The sequence below is a fragment of the Rhipicephalus sanguineus genome, chromosome 4 (genome assembly GCF_013339695.2).
Source record: "Rhipicephalus sanguineus isolate Rsan-2018 chromosome 4, BIME_Rsan_1.4, whole genome shotgun sequence".
Classification (NCBI taxonomy): Eukaryota; Metazoa; Arthropoda; class Arachnida; order Ixodida; family Ixodidae; genus Rhipicephalus; species Rhipicephalus sanguineus.
Genome location: NC_051179.1, coordinates 21,735,368 through 21,758,301, shown reverse-complemented (window position 1 = coordinate 21,758,301; position 22,934 = coordinate 21,735,368). Strand labels below are relative to the sequence as shown.

Genomic DNA, 22,934 nt, shown 5'->3' with positions numbered 1-22,934 from the left:
GCTATCTCATAAGAGTATGCTTAGGAATCCTAACTTTTTTTCTGCAATTTCGCTTCGAAGTATTCGAAAAATATTCTAGAAATATTCGAGAAATGGGAACCATCGTTAAAGGCGCAACACCACACAACACAAGAGAAGACCAGACGAGCACAGGCGCAAACTAACAACTGATTTATTGAAGGCAGATCTCCAGGCATATATACCAACAGGCTGCGCAGGCGCAACGTCACAACAATCCTCGGAAAACATCAAAAATATCGCGAAAGAAAATCAATTTCAGCTTTGTAAAGCGCAATGGAAGTGTCGCTGACACACGCCTCACCTGCTTTCCTGATTAGAAACGCTTCTAACGTTTCACGAGCCGTTTTTTGTCTGCTTCTACCTACAATTTTTGCGCATCGGAAACGTGGTTCACAATTCGGGCATGTCATGCAATGGTCGACAAGATGGCTTCGCTCTTTGTTAATTAGATTTCTTGCGTGTTCCCTGAGCCGGTCATTGAGGCAGCGCCCCGTCTGGCCGATATATACTTTGCCGCAGGTCAGGGGAATCTCGTACTCAGGGAACACGCAAGAAATCTAATTAACAAAGAGCGAAGCCATCTTGTCGACCATTGCATGACATGCCCGAATTGTGAACCACGTTTCCGATGCGCAAAAATTGTAGGTAGAAGCAGACAAAAAACGGCTCGTGAAACGTTAGAAGCGTTTCTAATCAGGAAAGCAGGTGAGGCGTGTGTCAGCGACACTTCCATTGCGCTTTACAAAGCTGAAATTGATTTTCTTTCGCGATATTTTTGATGTTTTCCGAGGATTGTTGTGACGTTGCGCCTGCGCAGCCTGTTGGTATATATGCCTGGAGATCTGCCTTCAATAAATCAGTTGTTAGTTTGCGCCTGTGCTCGTCTGGTCTTCTCTTGTGTTGTGTGGTGTTGCGCCTTTAACGATGGTTCCCATGTCTGAACACCAACTAGCCCAACAGTCAACTCTCTTAAAGTATATTCGAGAAATATTTGAAAAATATTCGATTCGATTCGCACTCACACTTCAATATTTGAATTCGCATCGCACCCAAAATTTTGCTATTCGCACAGCTCTACTTTTCCTATATAGTGTCCCCATTCTTCAAACTTTTTTTATTCCACAATCTGGTAGTCGCCTCTAGAGATCAAATGATAGAGCCACTTGCCTCGGCGAGGCGTTGCTTTTGGGTTCAATACCTGGACCATGACGCATGTTTCTTCAACTGCAAAGCTTTTCTTTCTTTTTTGGTAAACACATACAGATTTCCTTCATTGCTTCCCACTACTGAACAATTTTTTTCTTCTTTTTTGTTGCAACACTAACCCGTGGCTGGAAGGTACGGGGTTCCGGGGTCGCCAGGGTAGCTCTTGAGGTTCCCACGCTCCACGCCGTCCCCTTGCAGTCGCATTCCTCCTGACGGGTTTGACCGGTCAGTGGGACTGTCAAAAGGGTCACTGTAGAGCAGGACACCTGCTACACCGTTCTCTTCGGCCAGTTTCACCTGGGTGAGTTGAATAACCAGAAATACAGGGTTACTTTCTTCATTAAGGCAAAAGCCTTAGATGCCTCATCAAACACAAAAATTGACCGTCGGTGTCAACATGAGTGATGCAATAAATTATTATCCCATGATGTCGTCACAGATCGCCGAAATTTCTGATGTCAATGTGACGTCATCATGACATCACTATGACGTCACATGATAATGTCATCACATGACATCGTCACTTTGTCAAAGCTGGGCCAATCATGGAGGCAGTGCAAAACCAGGCGAGGTGCAAAAAGCTTGCAATGCCACCAATCCTGGAGGCAGTGAAAAACCACACTGGGTGCAGAAAGCTTTCAACGTGGGGTGGGAGAAATGCATCGATCGAGAGAAAAAGAAGAAGAAGATGGCTTTCTCCTTCCAGTCGTCATAGGCGAATGCATAAGCGACCCTGTGAGTTTTTACATACATCGCCACAAGGTATTGTGTGTTTGTGGAGGGCAGGGACATGGATCACAACATATCACAAATAGCAATATGTTGTTGTACATCATACATTTGGTCATACAAAAAGCACAAAAACACGCAAATTATATGGAATTATACAGAATATGCAAATACTACCACAAATGTGCATTCGAACAACGGAGACAATTTGGGAGAATAATTTAATTCACGTTGACATTATTGGTGTTGTTATCATATGGAACAGAAAAAGAGTTCGTTATTAGTTATGTTAACGATGTTGTCTGGGAGCCAGTTCCATTTTTGCATTGTTTTTACGAAGAATGAGCTACTAAAAGTGTGTTTTGGATGCATATTCTAATATATTTCGTTAATTATCTCGTCGTTATGTTTATTTACTCAAAAATTGTTTTATCCATCAGTACCTCATAAATGTGTGGTAAGGCAATAGGAGGACAAATGTCCCCACTTTTGTTAAACGCAGCCGCGCTACACCGCGCGAGTCCGGGTACTTACCTTGTAACCGCGGTGTATCTTTCCATATCTTATGATCGCGATGGTGTTGTTGAGGACAATGTTCTTGCTTCTGAGAAGGGCAAAGTCGGCTTCGGTTCCATAGTGCGCGTACACGGGCTTGCCCTGAATACGAACAAAGCACAATGCATGCATCGGTCACGCCATCAACTCGTGACTGCTTTATCGTTCATTTCTTTCGCAGAAATCAGTATTCTGAAACCGCGTTTGTGAAATGTCACGGGGCTATTTCTATAAGCACCGGATGATGTGCGTAACAGAAACTGTTAAAAAAAATTTGGCCCTCCCAAAAGTGAGGAAAAAAACAGGAGATAGCCTTTAATCAGTAAGGTTCCTTGTGCAGGTTAGACAATGCATCCGCCTTCTTTTCAGAATCTTATCATTTGTATTCAATACAAGCAAGAATGGAGATCTGATGGGCTCAATCATGTTTTTTATAACATAATTGTATGAGAAAATAGACAATGAAGTGAGATAGAAAAATATTAACTGTTATTTTTAAATGAAATTTACAAATAATAACTTAAAAGGAAATGAAAGTGGGCAAAAGGATAGCAAACTCATTGCAGATTGGAGTTGTGTGGACTCTTGTGTTCAAGGAACAAAGTTCACAAAAACATTATGTTGAGGATTTAAGAAAAGAACAGAACTGCCTTAGCTAGTGCCACCAAAGTATAACAAGCTAAAAGGACACAGTATGCAGCAGGGCAAACACACAAAGGAACGTTTATAGCACCTTTTATACAGTAAACCAGCTAGCTAAATTACACTTAATGTAGCATGCCAAGAAAACATTGCAGAATCGAAACTAGCCACAACAGAATATTGAGCATGTAATGTTCCCTCTGCTTGAAACCCACATCTACCTCGTTTGCGGTTACCGAACTCTCATGAACAGAGGTAAAATTGAGGGAACAGGAAGAGTCCATTGGATGGCCTTGTGAAGCTCTCCTTTGAGCACACAACACCATCCCCGAGCAAAAGAAGAGGGTTAAAGTTCCTCTTGCGCCCAAGTAACCATGCCGTCAGGCGATGCCAGTGTAGGACCACTTGCACCATCTCTTGCGCTACTGCACAGCTGTGCTGACCTTGACATGCCATGCATCATTCAGAGATGCCGTATTACAAGAGACGCGAGAGCCGTTCTAGCAAAGAGAGTTCAAGAGACGTGAGACAGTTAGTGCCCACACAGAATCAAATCCACATATTTCACATTAAGCGCAGATGCAAGACACGTGGGTTTGGCACCTGCTTTCAGCAAACTGTCTTGTATTCAATTTCCCATTACCTTATTACTTATACATAGCAACTTAATAAACAACCGTTATTGTTCCCAATGCTTTCCTGCCATCGTTTTCTTTATATTGTTGTTTCCACTGCATGTTTCGTAATAGTATTATCGTGAATGAGGCTCCCATAGGGAAGTGGGAAGATCGTTAAATTTACTAAACGTCTTGATTGGTACTCACTCTCACGCTTTTGTGAAATAAATCATAGCAAAGTAAGCGTAGCTTACTCTGACAGTTCCCGAAGGTGAATAGGCTGAAAATGGCTTCACCGCCATGGCCGCCTCAGGCCCAGTCTCAGAGGTGTTGAACAGTATGTTGTTTCCGTTCATTATTCGCACCTCATTTGGGTGTTCCCTGAATGCAGAGATGAAAATAAAAAGATATCACACAACATGACAGGTCTGCATTATACATCATCAATACAAGCTACCCCCCGTGGTAGCTTAACAAGTAAGGTGTCGCACTACCAAGCCTGAGGATGCGGGTTCGGCTCCAGTCCATGGCAGCCACATTTCGATGAAGGTGAAGAGCAAAGAACACCCATGTACTTAAATTTAAATGTGCATTAAATGAACCCAGGTGGTCAAAACTAATGCAGAGTTTCCTATTACAGCGTGCTTCATAATCTTATTGTGGTTTTCACACATAAAACAATAGGATAGAAGTTGTTACCGCGTTTATGACTTTTGAGCTACATGTTGTCATTGTTTATAGTGTACATGCTATTCACAACACACAGAACGTTTTCAACTGGAAAATTCTAAGGCACTGCAATGTACTCACAGAAAATCAGAAAATAAATATGAGTGGCTCTGTATATACGCATTGTCTTGTACCATGCATACAGCCCTGGCTAATCTCACAGCCTCCTCTATTCACCCATTCAAAACTAGTAGTACAAGACCCTGTTGTCACAGCTGTGGCTCTGTGAAAACTATCAGACATTATAATAAGTGCAAGAGTGCTTTTGCATTTTGTCCCATTTAAATTGTGGCTGCCATGGCTGGAAATTGAACACACAACCTCCTACTCAGTTGCGCAACACCAAAGACGTCAAAAGCCACCACAGTGGATATGAAGTGCTTGTTCCTAAATTGATGTTAATAGTTGTTCTGAGAAAAGGAGGCACATAATCTTTAATTTTCTGCACACGCGTTGCTAAAGACAAAACACTGAAACTGAAGAAGTAGGTGATACTGCAATACTAGAACACTGTAGATGCATTAACACTCCTGTATTGCTTTCAAAAAGTGAAATTGACTTCATTCACAAGTGCACAACGGAGCATGTGAGGCATGTGTGCAAATGCAAAAATCGTAAGGGTTACCCACTTTTGTTTGACTGTTGTGTTTGCCCTATTTTTGTCCTGCTCTATTCTATGCTGCTTGGAAATACTAGTGTCAGAACAAATAGCCGGTTGCTGCACTTAAAAAGCCTTCAGTACTTCCACATCCTCTGCAGTCTGTTTACAAGACACACCCTCGAAACACGCGATCATGTTGACGCATGATTCAAAAGCCATAGGCAATGGCCATATCGGATCTGCTGTCATGCGATGTGTGTGTATAGTAATCAACCTAGGATAATAAACAGTGTCTCTTTTCGTCACACAAGAATGATGTGTCTGGACTACTTTTCGGAACCTGCTCACTCATGCGTGGTGTGTACACCAACCCATAGGACACTTGCAAGCTGACATCTACTGTAGACTATTCTACCGATGCTTAAGTGCCTGTTTAAGTGCACTTCCATTTCCTTGGGCTTAACGCTACTGGTTTTTATTGGCAACAACTAAACAAACAGTACTACAGTAGACTCAGAGTCATGTAAACGGCCATATCAGTGAATTTCGTGTTTCATGACCTTGTTAATTTGAAGTCACAGCATATGAATCCCAGAGATCATTGCTATAAAAAGCTATGATGGCAGAGCCCATGAATTGAAAATAAAGTTGTCTATAGAGCTATCTGTGGCCTATCTGTTGCCACGTTTCCTTGTCTTGGGAAGGCTCACTTGTCTGGGAAGGACAGCAGAGGCTTGAAGACCTCGGTGCGCGTGTTGTCCACGCCGTATCCCTTCCAGGCCTGTTCAATCCGCATGGCCAGCTGTTGTCCCCTCTCTGTTCCGGCCATGTGGTAGTGCACGCTCATTACCCTGAAGGAGCAAGCAGGCACACACATGAAGTGGGATGGAAGTAAGGGTGTGCAAATATTTGAATACTATTAAAAAGTCTCTGAACAGTGACTGTTTGTCAGTACAAATATTTGCCAAATATTTTACCAATAGCACTAGGTACTTAACATGTCAACTGCACCAGAATAAATGCAAAATTTGTGCAAAGGTATGATAAAATTAAAATATGCATTATCCTAAAGAACAGCCCTAATTTTACGTGTGGACAAAAAAAGACACAGAGAGAAAGCAGAATGGTCAATGGAAACGGTGAGTGCACTGGAGACAGTGAAGCACTGACCGTAGCCAGCTGTCGAGGTTTTTCTTGTCGACGCCAGTGAGTAGCTGCTCTGCAAAGCGTTCCTTGAAGGAATAGATGCCCCTGGGCATGGGGCAGGCCGACTGTGGTGGCTGACCCAAATCACGCATGCTCTTGCGTGCCACATAACCACACATGAGCCCCACCAGGAAGATGACTCCCACTATCAGCACCTGCAGTGACATTAGCCAGCTCTACTGATACTGTCACATGGTTGTGGCAGTGAAAAATAAGGCAACACAAAGCGTAAGTTACGGAACAAATGATTAAATTAAACCTGCCATATGACTACACCTCATTAATCTCTTTTAGATCTGATACTGTAAAAAGTCGCAGTTATACGTATAACACAGTTTAGCTAACTTACAACTAAATCCTCCTATGCGCCTGCACCGACACTCTGAACACTGGTATGTTCTACAACCACGTACTAACTATCGTTTTGAAGCATTAAGTAATTGCTTTCCAAATGCACTAAATAATTTCAATACTACTTATGATAATGTGTGCACGCTCTCTAATACTTCTATTTTGAATATGTCCATAGTAATATTTCTCTCTTTGTATAACTTTTTGTTTTCAACGTATAGCATGTGTATTGCTCGTTTACATTGTCTTGAGATGTACTTCGCTTTTTCCGTCTTGTTGCCACAGTGAACCCGGGGATGTGGGGCTCAAACAAACTGGGCAAACATGTCCAAAGCAGAATAAAGAACGCTCACAGTACAATGAGAGCGGCAAGCACAGTCACTGGTTATCGAAACATGATCTCTGTCTCTGTACATGATCTCTGTCGCTGTCAACAAATTATAAACCAACGTGTTAAATGCAAAGTCACGAGAAATCTTGCAATAGTGATTGCATTCCCAAAAGTGATTTAGCAAGAATACTGCCCCAGAGCAGAATACTGCCAGCTTTGCGCATGATTGCTGAATACTCACACGAAGAACCCTCCCCTTGGTTCCCGAGAACCACCCGGGGCTGGTGGCCACTTGGACGTGTGGTGCCTCGGGTGACAGGTCCATGTCCACGTTGTCGGTGTCTGCGTCCCACTTGGTGTACGTCTTCTTGCCCCTGATGTAGTCGGCCATCGTGGTGACTCCCCCGTCCGCCTCGTCACCACTGCTCCCAACTGAATCCCTGCAGACAAACAGCACAAAGACGCCCGTGCAAGAGAGACCACAGTTTAGTTAACAAAAGTGCGCAATTGAAGGGACGCTAAAGAAAAAATATGACAACGCAACCAAATGCATGTTGCTTACGATTGTGTGGAGTAAGTCACACTATTTTTTCTGTCCTGGTTAACTGCTTAATTCGGAAAGCTTAATTAACTAACTTCTAAAGCAACGAAGCTGGGCAGAAAATTCCAATGAGAAAGTTGTAGACCAGTTTGTAAAATGTTCGATTAGACAGTTTCTAACTTTCTATCTATGAAGTATTAATGTTTTTCTACTTCCTGCAGATGCCCACAAAATACCAAAAAAAGTATACTACATGAAATGCCTGTTTGTGTGCTGTATAACTACAGAGCTCCCTAACGTTTCACGTACAAATGATATGCTTGCTTTGTGGCAGTTTACGACAGAGATAAGCAGAAGCAGCAGTTATTGCTTGTGAACAGGATGGATAGGTGGGCTAGTTGGTATTACACATTCATAGAAAATTTAGAAAACAAATAGAAGGACGCTGAACAGAGAAAGGCATACACACACCACATGTGTTCTACAGTGTGGACCAAGAAAGTGCTCAGTTCCGAGAGGAAATTCCATCTTTAGAGTTCACATATGCCCAGCGCAGTCCACGTCGCCCGCCCCTGTGTGAGGAGTTGTGACGTTGCATGCATCTTCACGCCCTCTGCTGCCCAACAGCCAGCACTCTGGTTTCTTGCATAAAGCACGAAAGCAAGGCCAGAAACTGCGTCGGGCATCACGTGGATGTGGCATTTTCTGTTACTTGTAGTTAAAGCGAATTTCAAGAGCGAGCAAAGCCTGCACAACAACAAAACTACTGAAGTGTGACTGCACGGGTGGCAAAAGCAGGGCAAAAGTCAAGCTATTTGACCACTGTCACCATAGTCAAAGGTATTGTTGAGTTAAGTTTTTCTAAAAATAAAATAGAAATGCACAGACGTTATTTTATCCTCTCCTTGCTCTGTTCTGCAATGATCTTTTTATGACAATGATTGTGTACTAAAATGACAGAATTATACCAAGGGTTCGTCATTGGGTTAGTAATAGAATGTCCTACAGGTATTGCAACTCTTGTCCTACATTCATACTAAGTTCTCTATCATGAAAGGACTGTTGTCAATAATGTTATGTTTTAAATCTCTAAGCATTTTTCTTTCACTATATCCTAAATTATTTTCCTTTAGCATCCTTTTGAAAGCAGCAGCATAAGGACATAAGTAGGACCTCTTGCACAGCATATTTGTTAATAATATCAGGTGCCCTGACAACCTCTTAAACGATCACATACCACAACAAAGGGAGGATCTGAGGAAACAAAATCTGTATAGCGATGATGGTATGAAAACTAAGAAAAATAAACAGTTATACAACCATAAACACAGACACATAATTTGGCATTGGCTTAAACTCTGAAAATTAAGGAAGAGCAACGATGTCAACCTGAATGAAACACAAGCAATTATTGGTAAGGCATTTTTAACACCATATAATCGTACACACCTCGTAGATAACTAGAGTTCTGTGTAAAGAGAACATAACATTTTATTGCTGGCATATATGCAATTATAACTGTTTTCAGCTGAAAGATATGACAGGTTTTAGAGCCTTTTTGTTTTTATAAAGATGGTTCTATTTTTAGGCACATAAATGACGCACCCCTATATGAGAAGCTTTTTCGTATGAATGTAGACTTCAGAATATGGCAGTTTGAACATAACAAACAGATGCATTACTTTCCACGCTTTTCAAGCTATGGAAGGTTTATGCTTTCTGACATGGTAACATTAAAGTTCTTCACCAAAACAAACAAACAAAAAGAAGTTCAGTATTGTACACTGCCCCGCACCCATGCTAAACAGTGAAATGTGTATGAAATGCTCAACCAGGCCATGACAACACCACATTCATGTTAGAAAGACCCCTAGAGTGTCTTGGTAATGGCATGCAGGTTACTTGCCAGATGACCATTACCCCACCAGTAGTTACGACAATACTATTGCCATACAATTACCGCCATTACTGCAATTACAATCAATACAGTTATTAGCTATTAGCTATGCTACTGCTTCGGCTGACTTGTGGTCGTCGATTCATTACCGTACTGACATAACCTACAAACATGGCTGTCTTTATTAAATGGTCCTTCACTGTTCCATGATAGCATTATGTAGTTATAGCTGCTTCTATGTGTCGTAGGCATTGCCACGTACTTTACTTGTGTACAGCATAAAAAAAAAAGCTACTGATAAAAAAAATCGTGCTACAACACTTCCTGTTAAGGACCTCAATGCTTCAATAGGGAACATAGGATAATGCTTGTTCTAACACATATTCTAAAATGTATTATAATTTATAGTATAACAAATACAAAGGAAACAAAAAAGTAACTTAAACAGAGTGACTTACATGCGGTACCTCAGTGCTTCGTTCCTACTCATTTTTGTGGAGGTGGGGTGGTTCAGTGCAATGTGGTGGGTGTGGAGATTCTACCTGTTGTAGTAGTTACCTCGTCTGTGTTACTTTTCTTTCAGCAGGGGTGAACGGCCTGTTTCGCAGCCTGCCTAGCGCACCTACAACAACAACAAGGAACCGAAGAGGTGATTCGAATCGATAACGCTTAACAGCAAAAGAAAACCCGGACATGCGGCGGCCGCACTAAATCGAAACGCAAAACCACGTACGGACGTGTGAGCACGTCGTAAAGCTGGCTTTCCTGCTCAGCTTCGGAGCCCGCAGGGCGGGCTTCCCTTTCAGGTGTACTTGGCGGGGCCGAGACGGGTTGAGTGCGTTCGTGCCCAAAACTCACGCTGTGCGATAAATCTAACGTCGGCCATGGTAAAAACATACGTGGCGACGATTTGTAAAGACGTAAGCGTAAAATAACGCTTGCAGAACATACAAATTAGTAATTAGCCAAATGAGAGTAATTAGCGAGTCTTACATATGCGTGAACGCGGCAACGCCTCGCATTTCCCTGTGGAACATTTCCCTGAACAAAAAGAAAGAAAGCTAGGCGATGCGCGAAAAGCGAATAAAAGCATGCATAAGCATTGTATGCGCTAGACACAAGCATTAATTAACAAAAAAAGAGAGGGCCGGATAAACATACGTGCACACATGCATGTATACATGCGAGCAAGCAAGAAAAGAAGATACAGCTATGATCATAACATGACGCAAGGAAAGTGAAAGTCTACACTAGTGGGGTGTCAGGGTTTTACAAATTGCTCATGAATCACAAGAATAAAAGGAAGATAGCGGTTTCGGCACGGAGTACACGCAGTGATAGTGCGAAATCCGCTGCAGCGAAGACAGTTCCATCAGAACAGCGCCGCTGACATTTATCCTCGTCGACTTCATAATCGTCCGCGCAAAAAAACTCGTCCCATTAACCCAGTCGACAAGTTGGCGGGTAATTACGTCGAGGCGCGGTCTCGCGTACGTATATTCCTATATCAACGTATGCATGTTCCCCGAGGCGAAACCAGTAACCGGCGTTTAAGGTTTCAGTGGCTTCCTGCGCGTCATGATACTCGCTCAAGGGTATGGAGTTCTCTTCCTTTAGCTCTGAGAGCTCTATTTTTATCGCCGAGTGCGTTTGTAAGTTACAAAATACGAATGAATCGATCGGAAATTCACAAACAAAATGTAAACACGCGCCCCAGCAACGAGCGCAAAGCGAGCGCATAACCCCGGCCGATGTGCCGTGCATTTTGCATAATTGAATACGAGGCCTTATGTGTCTTCGAATTGTTTAACGGTGTGCTTAGACTGAGACGGTCGTCGCGTTAGAAAACGACAGTTCGATTCGTGCGATCGGCAAACATGAAACGTGAGAACAGTGCATTCAAACGCGCACTGCCGGAAGACGTAATGCGATCGCGTACGCCGCTGGTTGGAGCGAAGAGTAGCCTAGCGAGTCACTGATTAGCACTGGTTGTGCGTAGGAGGAGGGCAACGGTACCTTTATCAAGCTGTCTTGATAAGCGACAGCCAGAGAGGGGGGGCTTATCGCTCCGACCGCAGATTTCGGACGAAGCTACGAAGCTGCTGCAACTGCTGACCGACCGCCTCTAACCTTCCGTCATTCACGCGTAGAAAGTCACTGGCCCAACGATGCAACGAGCCTAACGTCACGTGACGTCAATTTGTGCAGATTAAACAGAATTCCCAGAAAACAAGAGGGTTTCTTTTGAAAGCTCAGTCTTCATTTTATAAAGCGAAATCTTATGGCTTAGCCCACAACTGAATAACAGTACGCAAATACACGGCTTTCGTATTTGGTCGCGCACGGCGAATTACGGCTAGGAGGTTAGCAACAACGCCCAGCAAAGATGGCGGCCTGCAGATGGCTTTTATTTTTCGGTTTCGCAGTTTTGTTGACGTATCCACCGTTGCCGTAGAACGAGTGAGCGTACTACGAGCGACGCCGGTAGCGCTGCTCAGTCGCGATCGATTTTACGATGCTATCTCGCGAGTGCGATAAAGCTCACGATAACAGTTGGCTGCCGGGCAAGCACTGTACGTAGCCGTGAAATCGTGAAGCGATTCTCGCATGCACGGGGGTGTGTGGTATACGTCATCGGCATAAATATGTGTATTGCCTTGAAGCGGCCCCGACGTTGATCCAGTAGCGCTCTTTCTATTTTAGTTTGTTCTTTGCGTATACCACTCTGTACGCTTAACAAGGGGCGCAGGTGTCAACTCGCATGGAACAAAGGCGTTTATGAAACATATACGTTGTATATTCCACGTGCGTAAACGTGGATCAGGGTCTGTAGAAGTTCACTAGTAATCGACGCCTGACGAAACTCGCGGGCACTGCGTGGCATATTTTTCTACGTAGAATGAATGGAGCTGCAACATGTCATCAGGGTACGCTATGTGATTTTGGTCGATACTTTCGTTGTATGTCAGACCGGGGAAGTTTCGGGAAATTTATGTATGTATATAGCCAAGATTAAGTTTGTGTAGGCATGTTTTAACGTATTAACGACACGGATTAACGTGCCTGTATCATTTTTACTTGCTGTAGCTTATTTTCCCCGAGCAAATGTAAATCGTTTGTACTGTACCTATTCCGATTGTGGTCTAACTCGTGATTGCACGCCGAGTCATTTGTGCTCTTTCAGTAATTGTGGAATCTTCAGCGGTTAGCGCAAGATCCGTAAGCCACGATTCAATAATTGTCTAAGATAATGTGTGGAAAACGAATAGGAAAATAATATATTAACTCATTCTGAACGCATGGAAGTCCTTGCAGCAACCTGATGCTACGACAAAAAGCACACTCTAACAAGTCAATCTACGAGAAGATTAGTATATATTATAAAGTTTTACGTTGAATAATTAACCATTTCGCTCATTAGCAGGAAGGAGCACTGACAGTCTGCATTTAGCAACAAAATTTAATGTACCTATGCTGAGGCATACAAATTGCTTTCAGGATCTCTCTGGCCTTAATTAGAATGAGAGTGTCACAAGCTTATATTCTTTAAATTTGTTTCTGAATATTCTGCACTAAGCAAAAATTATATGAAAACGATACCGAAATGCAATGCTTGTTGAGATAGGGAAGTTTTTTGTTCATCTTCTTCAAACCAAGAAAAATGATGTAATGAAAGAACGCCTTAATTTTGTGTTTCTATTTTAGTGTCGCTTTAACTACAGCATTAACACAGATTAACTTTAACACAGATGGGAGCGAGGAGATGAGACATCACTGCACAAGTGTCCACTCTCCGATCTGCAAGTGTGCACTACGGTGGAAGATGCAGTCATATACATGAATTAAACTTAATTAATGTTTTTATGTGCTAACATCACTGTATGATTATAAGGTGTGCCATAGTGGGGGATTCTGTAATAATTCTGATCACTTGTGGCCTTTAATTGTCCCCTAAATCCAAGTGCACGGGCACTTTCGCATTTTTCCTGAATTGGAATGCAGAATCCACAGCTGGAAAATTGAACCTGTGGCCACATGCTTAGCACCAGAACAGTATGACCTTTAAGCCACCATGGCAAGTTGTGCGCAGTCATTGAGCATAAAAAAAAATAATTTATGTGTAGAACAATGCAATGTTGAGCCATCGGGTAAAGATTCGTCGTTGAAGAAAGTAAGGCGTGCAGATGTGGATACAAGAGAAGAGAAACAGACAATGCAAACACCCACTACCGATGCGATAAGTTCTTTGTGCCTTCTGCCAGATCAATCAGACACGTGCACCCAAGACACGTTCTCCGGGTCCCACTTAAAATATTTAAAAGTTTCTTCAAATTATAGACCATTTCATAGATGGCTTCCTGGGCACCGCTATAATTCTCTCTGGGCTGTGCTAAAGAGGCATGACTCCCCAAAAATGCAGAGGCTGTGACGTCAGCCTTTGTACTTCTGTGCCACAGCCCAGCATGGCGGTGTTTTTCCTCTCCTGTGAAAAGGTCTATATGGCTGTGAGCCATGGAATATCTTAGGTAATTCACTGTGTAATCTGCCATAAAAATCTCTTTAATTAATTTAATTAAAAATTAATTTTTCAGCCGTGCTACAATTTAAATTTTGTTTCTCTCATTGTGTCCTGTGCTGCATTTTAGCTGTTCTGTAACCACTTTTTTCTATGCCTTGTGCAAAGACAGCACTATCTGTTAGTAATAATTGAAATCACACAGTCCCTTATGTGTTTGCCCAAGACGACTGGAAAGTGAATGCCGTCTTCTTCTTCTCGGTTCATTGTATTGATCCCACCCGAAAGCTTTCCACACCCAACATAGTTTTGCACTGCCTCCGGAATCAGAGGCATAGGAAGCTTTCCGCACTTCACATGGTCTTGCAGTGCCTTCTTGATAGGTCCACCTCTGACCAAGCGACAATGTCATGTGATGACGTTGTAGTGATGTCACATTAATGTCACAAATTATGGCGACCTGTGATGTCATTGTTATGTCATAGGGTGACATCATCTCATGGTGATGAATTTTTGCGTCACTCGTGTTGACGCTGCTGATGCCGACGGTCACTTTTCACATTTGATGAGGCATCTAAGGCTTTCAAACTTCTTTCCCAACACGCAGAACCAGACGACATGGTTGGCGAGCAGGCCAGTCGAACAGACGGTGGTGACTGTGTGGTGAAGGGCTCCGTGTATGGTGAACAGCTGAGCAGGCACCACCGTGGCAGCTTCGGTTGCAAGGAAGATGCCATGAGCGGCAGGCTGCCCTTTCACGGACCTTCGTCGCGGGAGGTGGAGCTGGCCAGCGTGCCAGTCCTCGAGCGACGCGGAGGACTCTACAGCGGTGGAGCGCTGGTCGTGCTCGTCGTCTGGTACTTCTTCAGCTTCACCACGCTGGTGCTGAATAAGTGCATCCTCTCGTACCAGTCTGGGGACCCTGTAGTGCTGGGTATGTAAGGCTGAATCTCATGCGTCAAGCTGATTCACGAACAATGTCAATTTTACAAGTACAGACATACAATATCTTTAATACACAGAGAGCTTCAAAGTTAGGAACTGCAGGGGGACACGTGTACCACGAACAAGTCAAAAGCAACTATGCTGCATTGTTACGCTTCCAGCATAGCTTTTTTTTTGTAACAGTGGCTTTATTTTAGTTCCATATGTGCATTAGTGGCTACGCAGCGCTTAAAATAAAAACAGGCTAAGAAACATTTGCTTATAGCACTCCCTTGTGATTACAGTGAATAAGTGTTACATTTAATCCTTTTCTTTCCTCTTCATGTTTCACTTTAGCTGATGGTATGAGTAAACGGCACAGCTGACTAGCCATACCTGCAACAGTGTCTTTTGTTAATGTATGTACAGTGCCACTAAGATGGAGCATTTTTTTTTAAAAGAACACACCAGACAGACGTATCTTGTTTTTCAAACAATAGCTTGCTCTCTCTTAATTTGTTGAGTGCCGTGCTCCCACCCCTCCATGCTGACGTCTGATGATAAAAGCGTAGCTCTCAGCAAAAGCGTAGCTCTCAGCGAATCGCAACAGAGCAAGTGAATGCTGGGGAAGTGAGACTCTGTGTGATCTTGCTTCTGTCTTGTCGATGTTCAAATGCGCACCATAACATTGTCTTGTGGGTGCGCACTTGTCACTCTTCCAGGTGCAGTGCAGATGCTTTGCTGCTTCATCTGTGGCTACGCCCAGATGCAGATGACCACTAGACGGAAGCTGTCCCCCGAGAACTCTCCCAAGATGCATAATGTCATCCTCGTCGGGTCATTACGGTGAGCCCTGTTTTTGCCCAGGTTGAGTTGTGGTCATAAGATGGTTCCTCTTAACACCACTTGTCACATTGCAGCCTTGTCAAAAATCTAATCCATACTTGAAGACCCGTTGTTTCTCTTCAGATATCAGAAGATAGCTGCAAATTTTATTTTTGGCGATTCTGACACTTCTCTTTATTTTAAAGCTTCAAAGTTGGAATTGGAGCAGCGTTTGAAACTTCAAAGATTAGACTAGTCTGTTCAGATAGTGCAACAGTGTTTCTTGTGCTAATCACTTAGTAAATTAGTCACTTGAGCAATCAGCCAGTCAGTGGAACAGTAATATCCCGTCAGTCAATCAATCAATCAATCAATCAATCAATCAATCAATCAATCAATCAATCAATCAATCAATCAATCAATCAATCAATCAATCAATCAATCAACCAACCAACCAATCAATCAATCAATCAATCAATCCACTCACAGCATCATATTCAGTGGCAGAATGCTCTAAATGCGACCATCCTGCTACCATTGTGTCTTGTTTTTCCCCACCCAAGAAAAGAGAATGCAAAATTTGGTCCATTTACCATGGGTTCTGCTTGTATGCTTTTCAGATTTAGCACGGTGTTCCTGGGCCTTGTGGCTCTGTGGTATGTGCCAGTGTCGTTCGCCGAAACAGTGAAGAGCTCGGCGCCCGTGTTCACGGTGGTCATCTCGCGGCTAGTGCTGGGCGAAATGACCACCTGGCTGGTGAACATGAGCCTCTTCCCGGTCATGGGAGGCCTGGCCCTGTGCAGCGCGAATGAACTGAGCTTCAACCTGCCGGGTTTCATCGCTTCCCTCTCCACTAATCTCTCGGAGTGGTGAGCACATGACTTGCCTACATTTCGTAGTAATTTTCCATTAAGCTTCTACGAATTTTGGCTTGTTTTTAAGGTTTTATGACTATCACATCACATTTTGCAAAATGTAGATTTGATTCACAAAAAACTTTCAGTTGTCAGTCTCCAAACCTGTTAGAAGTCTTTCGGCAGTTAATGGATACAAATGAGGTACTTGGTTTGTTAGCTTTCGGTAGCATAGCCAGAAATTTTTTTTTGGGAGTGGGTAGGTTCAACCATACTTTATGTATGTTTGTGCATGAATTTGTATGTGTGCATGTATATATATACACATGCAAAATTTAAAATGGGGGCGGGGGGTCTTAAAATCCTCGAACCCCTCCCCCCACTCCCCCCCCCCCCCCTCCCGACTATGCCAGTGTTTACTTCTAAAGCAAGTTTGCACAAACAAGCTGTTGAAGCAGATGAAATCAGCAGCACCAAAGTCTCTGAAAGATTGCTGTAGCATAAAAGCAATATGTTACTTAGCATTTGCTGTGCCAAGTTTGTCGCTACTTATATATGCTGTTTCTAAACATAAATAATCTGTATTAAAGCGCATATGTACTTTGCAAAAGGACATCATTAGGACTTGCTTTAAAAAAATATTCATGTGATTCTTTTCCTCTGCGTGATGTCTGTGGGATTTCATGAATTTTAAATTCACAGGTCGGCAGGCATGCAAGCACAGCTGAAGTTATGACTGTCGACTAGAATAAACGATTCACTGGACTTCGGTACAAACTTAACCAAATAAACAAACTTAAACAAGTAAATAATATGGATTAGTTTGATGCCATTTGGGAATTATCTTTTGGGATAAATTTAGTCTGTCCTATCCTTCCAGAGATAACTAATTCAGTACTTTTGCTATAATTTTTGTACTTCACCTACTCCATTAAGAGCAGATATCTGAGCACCTCTGGATGTTCACCAGCATCTCCGTTGCGAGTTTAGAAAATCTTCAGACACCTTGTCATCCTGGTTCATGCCTGACGGTATCAATTTAGTGACTGTTTTATTGCAAGCTTTTGGCACTTTTCACAAGTGCCTTTGTCCTACAGTGAGCTTGAAGTTGGCTGCTTTTGCTGCTGATAATGATGACAACAAAATGCGGTTTCTTGCATTCTAGATAGGGCGGTAGGGAATGCGGTCTATACTTGGTGAAAACTTAAGAAAAAAATGTTAGCTCCGCCCACAGAACCGCAGCGCACCTGCCCTTCACATGTGAAAGACAGTCGTGCTAGCTGGTTTCCGCTCAAACCGTAAGTACTTTTTCTCGGCTAATGCAAATACTACTCATATTAATAGTTAAAGGTTCGTCATTACTACTTAAAACATTATGTTTGGCTGAGCAGCGATGCCCCAGTCCCTGACGAAATTTACCAGTAGGTTCAAGTGTGTGACCTGAAACCAGTGACGCAAACGTGTGTTTGTATAGACAACTCAACTATCTGAAACACTCGGGTAGAGCTTGCCGTCACAAAAATAAGTAATTTTATTGGATCGATCATATATGCAAAGTCTCTGTGGGAGAGACAGCAATGGCTGTGGGCGGAGCTGACATTTTTTTCTTATATTGTAACCGAGTATAGTGAGTTTGTTAGTTGATTCCCAATAATAAGGGTTGTTGTATGAAGAGTCTGGGGCATGACATCGCCATCGTGTCACACTCGTCCATGTCTGTCTGTGTTCGCTAGGCTTGTTGGGCCACACTAAAGAATATTGTCAGCCAATATTTTTTTCCTGTTGACTGTATAGCAAATGTTCTTGTTGTTTTATAACTTACATTTAGATGCTTTTCAAAATTTGAAAACATGGCGTGCGCCGAGTATTATGTCCGTCTGGCTAACGGCATCTTTTGGGTCAGTTTTCAGAACGTCTTCTCCAAGCGGCTCCTCACCGACGAGAAGGTCAAGCTTCTGTGAGTAATTCTGCCAATATTCCGTCACTTTCTTTGTCTCTGCCATTGAGTCATTGCAGTGTGAAGTGTTCTGTGGGATGTTTTAAAGTATTAAAGGTTTAAAAGTAGTTTCCGAGTCAGTATTTAAAAAGAAAATTGTTTCCAAGGTAAAATTCAAAAAGGAAACCTCTAACAGTGTAAACTAGAATGTGTCTTCATTTGCAGTAGCACTGTCTTCGCTCACAGCAAAAAAGTAGGGCTTTAAATGTTTAAGAAAGAAGGTACTAAGACACCGTCATGGCGGGTCAGTGGCTGTGATGTTTTGGTGCTGAGCATGAGGTCTCTGGTTCAATTCTTCGTCTCCTTGTATATAGGTAGTACATGTCAACGTCAGTAGATCAAAATTAATATGTAACCCCCCTCCCCATTATTGCACACCTCATAGGCCATAAGAGATGAGAAAAGAGGCTTTGATATGTCAAACCATGTAATTTTATGATTAGGTCATTATTTGCTTCAGTGTAACCTTAGCTTGGTATTTTAAGTTACAAAGAAGCCATGGCACAGAAAGCCTTAAATATCCAAACTAGTTCTCCACAGGCTGCAAATATTGATAGATTTGGGTTGTGGTTGGATTTGCTAGCAGGATATATGCTAGTTTTTGTCATAAGCCAGAATTCTTTTTCTGTTTCCCAGACTTGTCCGGCTTCGCCGTTGCTTCATTGAGAGGCTTTGAGATGTCGACCTCAATCAATCAGTTGGTTGGACAATCAGATGCCACCCAATAAAGCGATCATGTTTCCTGCACTATTCGATCAGTCAGTCAAGTGGCCAGTTTGAAAATGAGCCAGTCAATGAAGCAATCATGTTTCTTTGCTTATCAATCAATCGCTCAATAATTCAACCAATCAATCAGTTACACATTCAGATGCCAACAAAAAGAGATATCACGTTTCTTGTGCTCGAACAATCAATCAATTGGTCCGTTGACAAATCAGTCAATAACTCAATCACTCATTTGGTTGAACAATCAGATGCCAACTGAATGAGTAATCATTTTTCTTGTGCTAATCAATCAGTCAATGAATTGGTCAGTTGACTAATGAGCGAGTCAGTGGACAAGTAATATTATCTTGTCAATCAGTCAATGGTCAGCAAAGCTTCAACTTGGGCTAGTTGGTACGACATTCTAATGTAGTCGTGATGAGTGAGCGGTATGAAGAACTAAGGACAAAGGGACGCTACTTGTCCTGTTCTCTTTTGTCCTTACTAGTAATTTGTGCCTTTTGCTCAGTGCAACCACATTAGAAGGACAGTCAATTAACTAAACTTACTGCGCTGAGCACACTCCTTGCCTCTTTTTTTTGGGTTTGCCCCCCTCCCAGGCCCGTGGAGCTTCAGTGCTACACTAGCCTGAGCTCGGTGTTCATCCTGGTACCCACCATGTTGGCCCTGGTGGACTTTGGCAAAGTGTGGGAGACCTGGTCGTGGACTATGCTAGGCATGCTGCTGCTTGGAGGACTGTCGTTCCATTGCCAAAGCTTCACTGAGTACATCCTGCTCGGTTACATCTCGCCCGTCACCCACAGGTTGGTCACTGTTTAGTTTATGTAGACCAGGGGTCTCGAACACGTGGCCTGCTGGCCGCATATGGCCCGTGCACCTTTAGCTTGCAACCTGGACCACACATGACCATCTCCATCCAAAATTTTTCTTTAAGTTTTCTTAGTAAGTATGTTAATGAGCTACACAGACGTGACTGTTCTCAAGCATTTCCAAGAAGCATCCCATGTGGTCACTACGTGTTGAAGCATAACGGTGGAACAGAAACTCTATATTTCAGAATCGGCATCCAGATTTTATTCATTTAAAAGATCAGTATCGATATGTTTCTTGAATTGTGGCGCTAAATCCCCTTCAGAAATGTCCCATATAAGAGACACGAGAAAGGCATTCTTTCAAATGGCATTTTGTTCAAACCCCCCCGTCCATCCGTCCCATCCAACCTTCTTCACAGTCCCGGCCTTTGTGGGACTAAATTTCGTGACTGCAGCACGCTAGCTTAGGTGAGTTGGAGACCCTTGACGTAGACACCAAAATGAAATATGCACGATGGGACCAATAGTTAATTCAGTTTGCAGACAATCGCGGCACAACTCAGTGTTGCTGTGTCATGCTGCATGTGAGTGCACCACAGAAATGCTGCTTGCGGCACAATTTTTGTTGCTCAACCATTTCTCTCAGCATTCAACTAAAATTTTGTCACATCATGGTTTCAAAGTCAAGATAAGCTAAATAAATTATAAGACGTAAAAGAAGTATACACGGCTTGCACTGACGTCACTGAAACAGCCACGTTGGAGCACCAACATGGTGGGATGCGAACTTTGTGATGTCACGTTAGTGTTATCAGCACATCACATGCTGGTTCCTTCGATATTCATGCACAGAGGCCTGATAATGTTCCAGCGACCTCGTTATCACACTGAAGCAGGTTAATCGCCGAGTGATTATTCTGCCTTGACGTCATCTGAGCCGCCATGTTGGAGCCATGTTGTGTGTCCATGACGTCACGTGCAAGCTATCAGTACGGACAAGACAGCAACATATACTCTAACAACCGATACATTTCAGAAAGCAGTGAAAGATTTCATAGTGCGTGGATGTGCAAATAATTTTTAGTTTTATGACTAATTTTTTTTTTACTATAATATACAGTAATCACAAATTGAAATGTGAAAATTTAGGGCTAAGTAATGCATGTGATTTCATTTCCAGCATCTACAGTTTGTGTTGTATCGGTGTAGTTTTGATCCGAACACAAACCTTGGAGCCAACATTACCTTTAGCTGTCAGATTTGCAGCTAAATGATGCGGTTATCACAAGCAGTAGCTCATAGCAGTCATTATATTGAAAAAAAAAAAAAGTCCCGTATCAATTTGCGAGTACTGTACAAGTAAAATTGCCTTTTGCAATACATATTGGTTATGCAGAAAAACAGCTTGCAAGATCATTCTGCATTGCATAATCTTGTCGCAATACCCTGTCGCCTTTTTCATTGATACACTCTCCTTCATTTCTTACTCCAATTTTCAGCGTGGCAAACACAGTCAAGCGGGCGCTCATGATCTGGCTGTCCATCCTGGTCTTCGGCAACCAAGTCACATTCCTCAGCGGTCTAGGGACACTCATTGTCATAGCTGGCGTGTTCCTATACAACCACGCACGTAACGTTGCCGCAACTCTGTACCAATACGATGTAACGCTCAGTACTGTCAAGGTTACCGACCACGATGTCTGATGGGTTCAGGCTTTTAGGAACGAGACTGATTTTTCAGTCTTGGAAACACGCTAGAGGCAGGCCTTTGCGCAGTCATTGGCTGCTGTTAGTGGAAACATTGTGACAACATATTTATTGTACAGTATGTTGCGAAGAAGATATAGAATGAAAGTGACAACTTTATTTCGAGACCGTTGACATAAGGCGTTGCGCAATCTTGCGTGTGAAATTTGTAGGATAGTGCCTTTCTTGGTACACCTCTCTATGTGAAAGAGCCAAAGTTTATTGTCGTTTCATTAAAAGGTAGAGATATGGAGAATAGCTATGTCAAGAGTGGGCAACTTGAGCATGGCACCTGAAGCTTGTTCCTACCTGTAGCCAAGTTTTGAGCTTTGTGAACATGAACTCGTGATTGTATACATACTGCTATCACTAGAAGAATTTTGGAACATCTGCTTCCTTGAGAAATGGCACAAGCATGCATTAAGCCAAAACGGAGCAACACTGCATTTGGTAGGTTCCCCTCTGAATTTAAGATGTATTCCGGTGTAGGCTGTGGTATTTTTCTGCGTGATTTTTAAGAAATTTGTGGCAGTGTTTATATTTGTACGTATTTCTCATATGCATAAGCAATCTTCGTCGTTGATGCAAATACTATAAATCTCGGTGTGTACAGTCATTCCCTATTTAAAAATGTCAAAGTAGCTTTTGCTGTGCTGTGAAATGTTGTATGTCTGTAGCATGAAGTGGTGGCCATAGTAGCTTGCCCGTATCGCCAATACAATGAACTGAAATTAAACTGGATTCCTTAGTTGCCTAGCTCTTGTGATGTTTAAGAAATTTTCTTGAAATCGGGATGTGCTTGACGAGCGAATACACGTACGCGTGGCGTTTCTCTTTGCACATCTGTAAACTTTTCGGGATCCTTTACTACGAAGTTCAATCGATTTGTTCATGTACTAGTAGTAGTAATGGCTGTAGTAAATCACGAATCCTGGAAAGATTTCATGTCATGAAACAGGAAGTCTATACCCAAAGGTGTTATTGACCAGCTCTGTGGCCGGCATTGAATCATGCTGGCAGTCCAAGCCTCAGCTCCAGGAAACTTGCCCGGTACCATAACGCAGTGACTCCAGATGCGTGTTGTGCAATCTCAAGTGTGTACTGTGCTT

At 42.7% G+C, this 22,934-nt stretch overlaps 2 protein-coding genes across 5 annotated transcripts in view; one reads left to right on the top strand and one right to left on the bottom strand.

Annotated features, from left to right (window-relative positions):
• The window catches only part of LOC119389585 (aminopeptidase NAALADL1), a 36,463-nt gene extending 24,831 nt beyond the window's left edge, over positions 1-11,632 (bottom strand). The window contains exons 1-8 of one of the 3 annotated variants that reach the window (XM_037656924.2): positions 11,443-11,607; positions 9,885-10,048; positions 7,230-7,428; positions 6,271-6,461; positions 5,811-5,951; positions 4,025-4,151; positions 2,491-2,613; positions 1,347-1,524 (exon numbers count right to left, since the gene is read on the bottom strand). In XM_037656924.2, coding sequence (XP_037512852.1) covers positions 1,347-1,524; positions 2,491-2,613; positions 4,025-4,151; positions 5,811-5,951; positions 6,271-6,461; positions 7,230-7,428; positions 9,885-9,916 — 991 coding nt within the window. In that variant the 5' untranslated portion in view covers positions 9,917-10,048; positions 11,443-11,607. Of the gene's footprint in view, positions 1-1,346; positions 1,525-2,490; positions 2,614-4,024; positions 4,152-5,810; positions 5,952-6,270; positions 6,462-7,229; positions 7,429-9,884; positions 10,049-11,442 lie in introns of all 3 variants that reach the window. The other 2 variants (XM_049414486.1, XM_037656925.2) reach the window with 2 other exon arrangements.
• A 181-nt stretch (positions 11,633-11,813) lies between these two features.
• Positions 11,814-22,581, top strand: LOC119389583 (solute carrier family 35 member E2A). Of its 2 annotated transcripts, none has more exons than XM_037656923.2 (7): positions 11,814-11,999; positions 14,550-14,876; positions 15,589-15,712; positions 16,312-16,560; positions 18,449-18,502; positions 19,867-20,070; positions 21,579-22,581. In XM_037656923.2, exons 2-7 carry the CDS (start codon positions 14,561-14,563, stop codon positions 21,781-21,783), a joined length of 1,152 nt encoding a protein of 383 aa, XP_037512851.1. In that variant the 5' UTR covers positions 11,814-11,999; positions 14,550-14,560; the 3' UTR covers positions 21,784-22,581. The 2 variants fall into 2 exon arrangements, with proteins under 2 accessions (XP_037512851.1, XP_037512850.1); XM_037656922.2 differs by having other exon boundaries at positions 11,814-12,353.
• Positions 22,582-22,934: the final 353 nt, after the last annotated feature.

What these genes read in the sequence shown, in the direction of transcription:
- LOC119389583 (XM_037656922.2), top strand. Translation starts at nt 12,326, where the DNA reads ATGAATGGAGCTGCAACATGTCATCAGG. An exon ending in AGCTGCAACATGTCATCAGG is followed by an intron (nt 12,354 to 14,549) that starts GTACGCTATGTG and finishes CCCAACACGCAG; the next exon opens with AACCAGACGACATGGTTGGC. An exon ending in GACGAGAAGGTCAAGCTTCT is followed by an intron (nt 18,503 to 19,866) that starts GTGAGTAATTCT and finishes CCCCCCTCCCAG; the next exon opens with GCCCGTGGAGCTTCAGTGCT.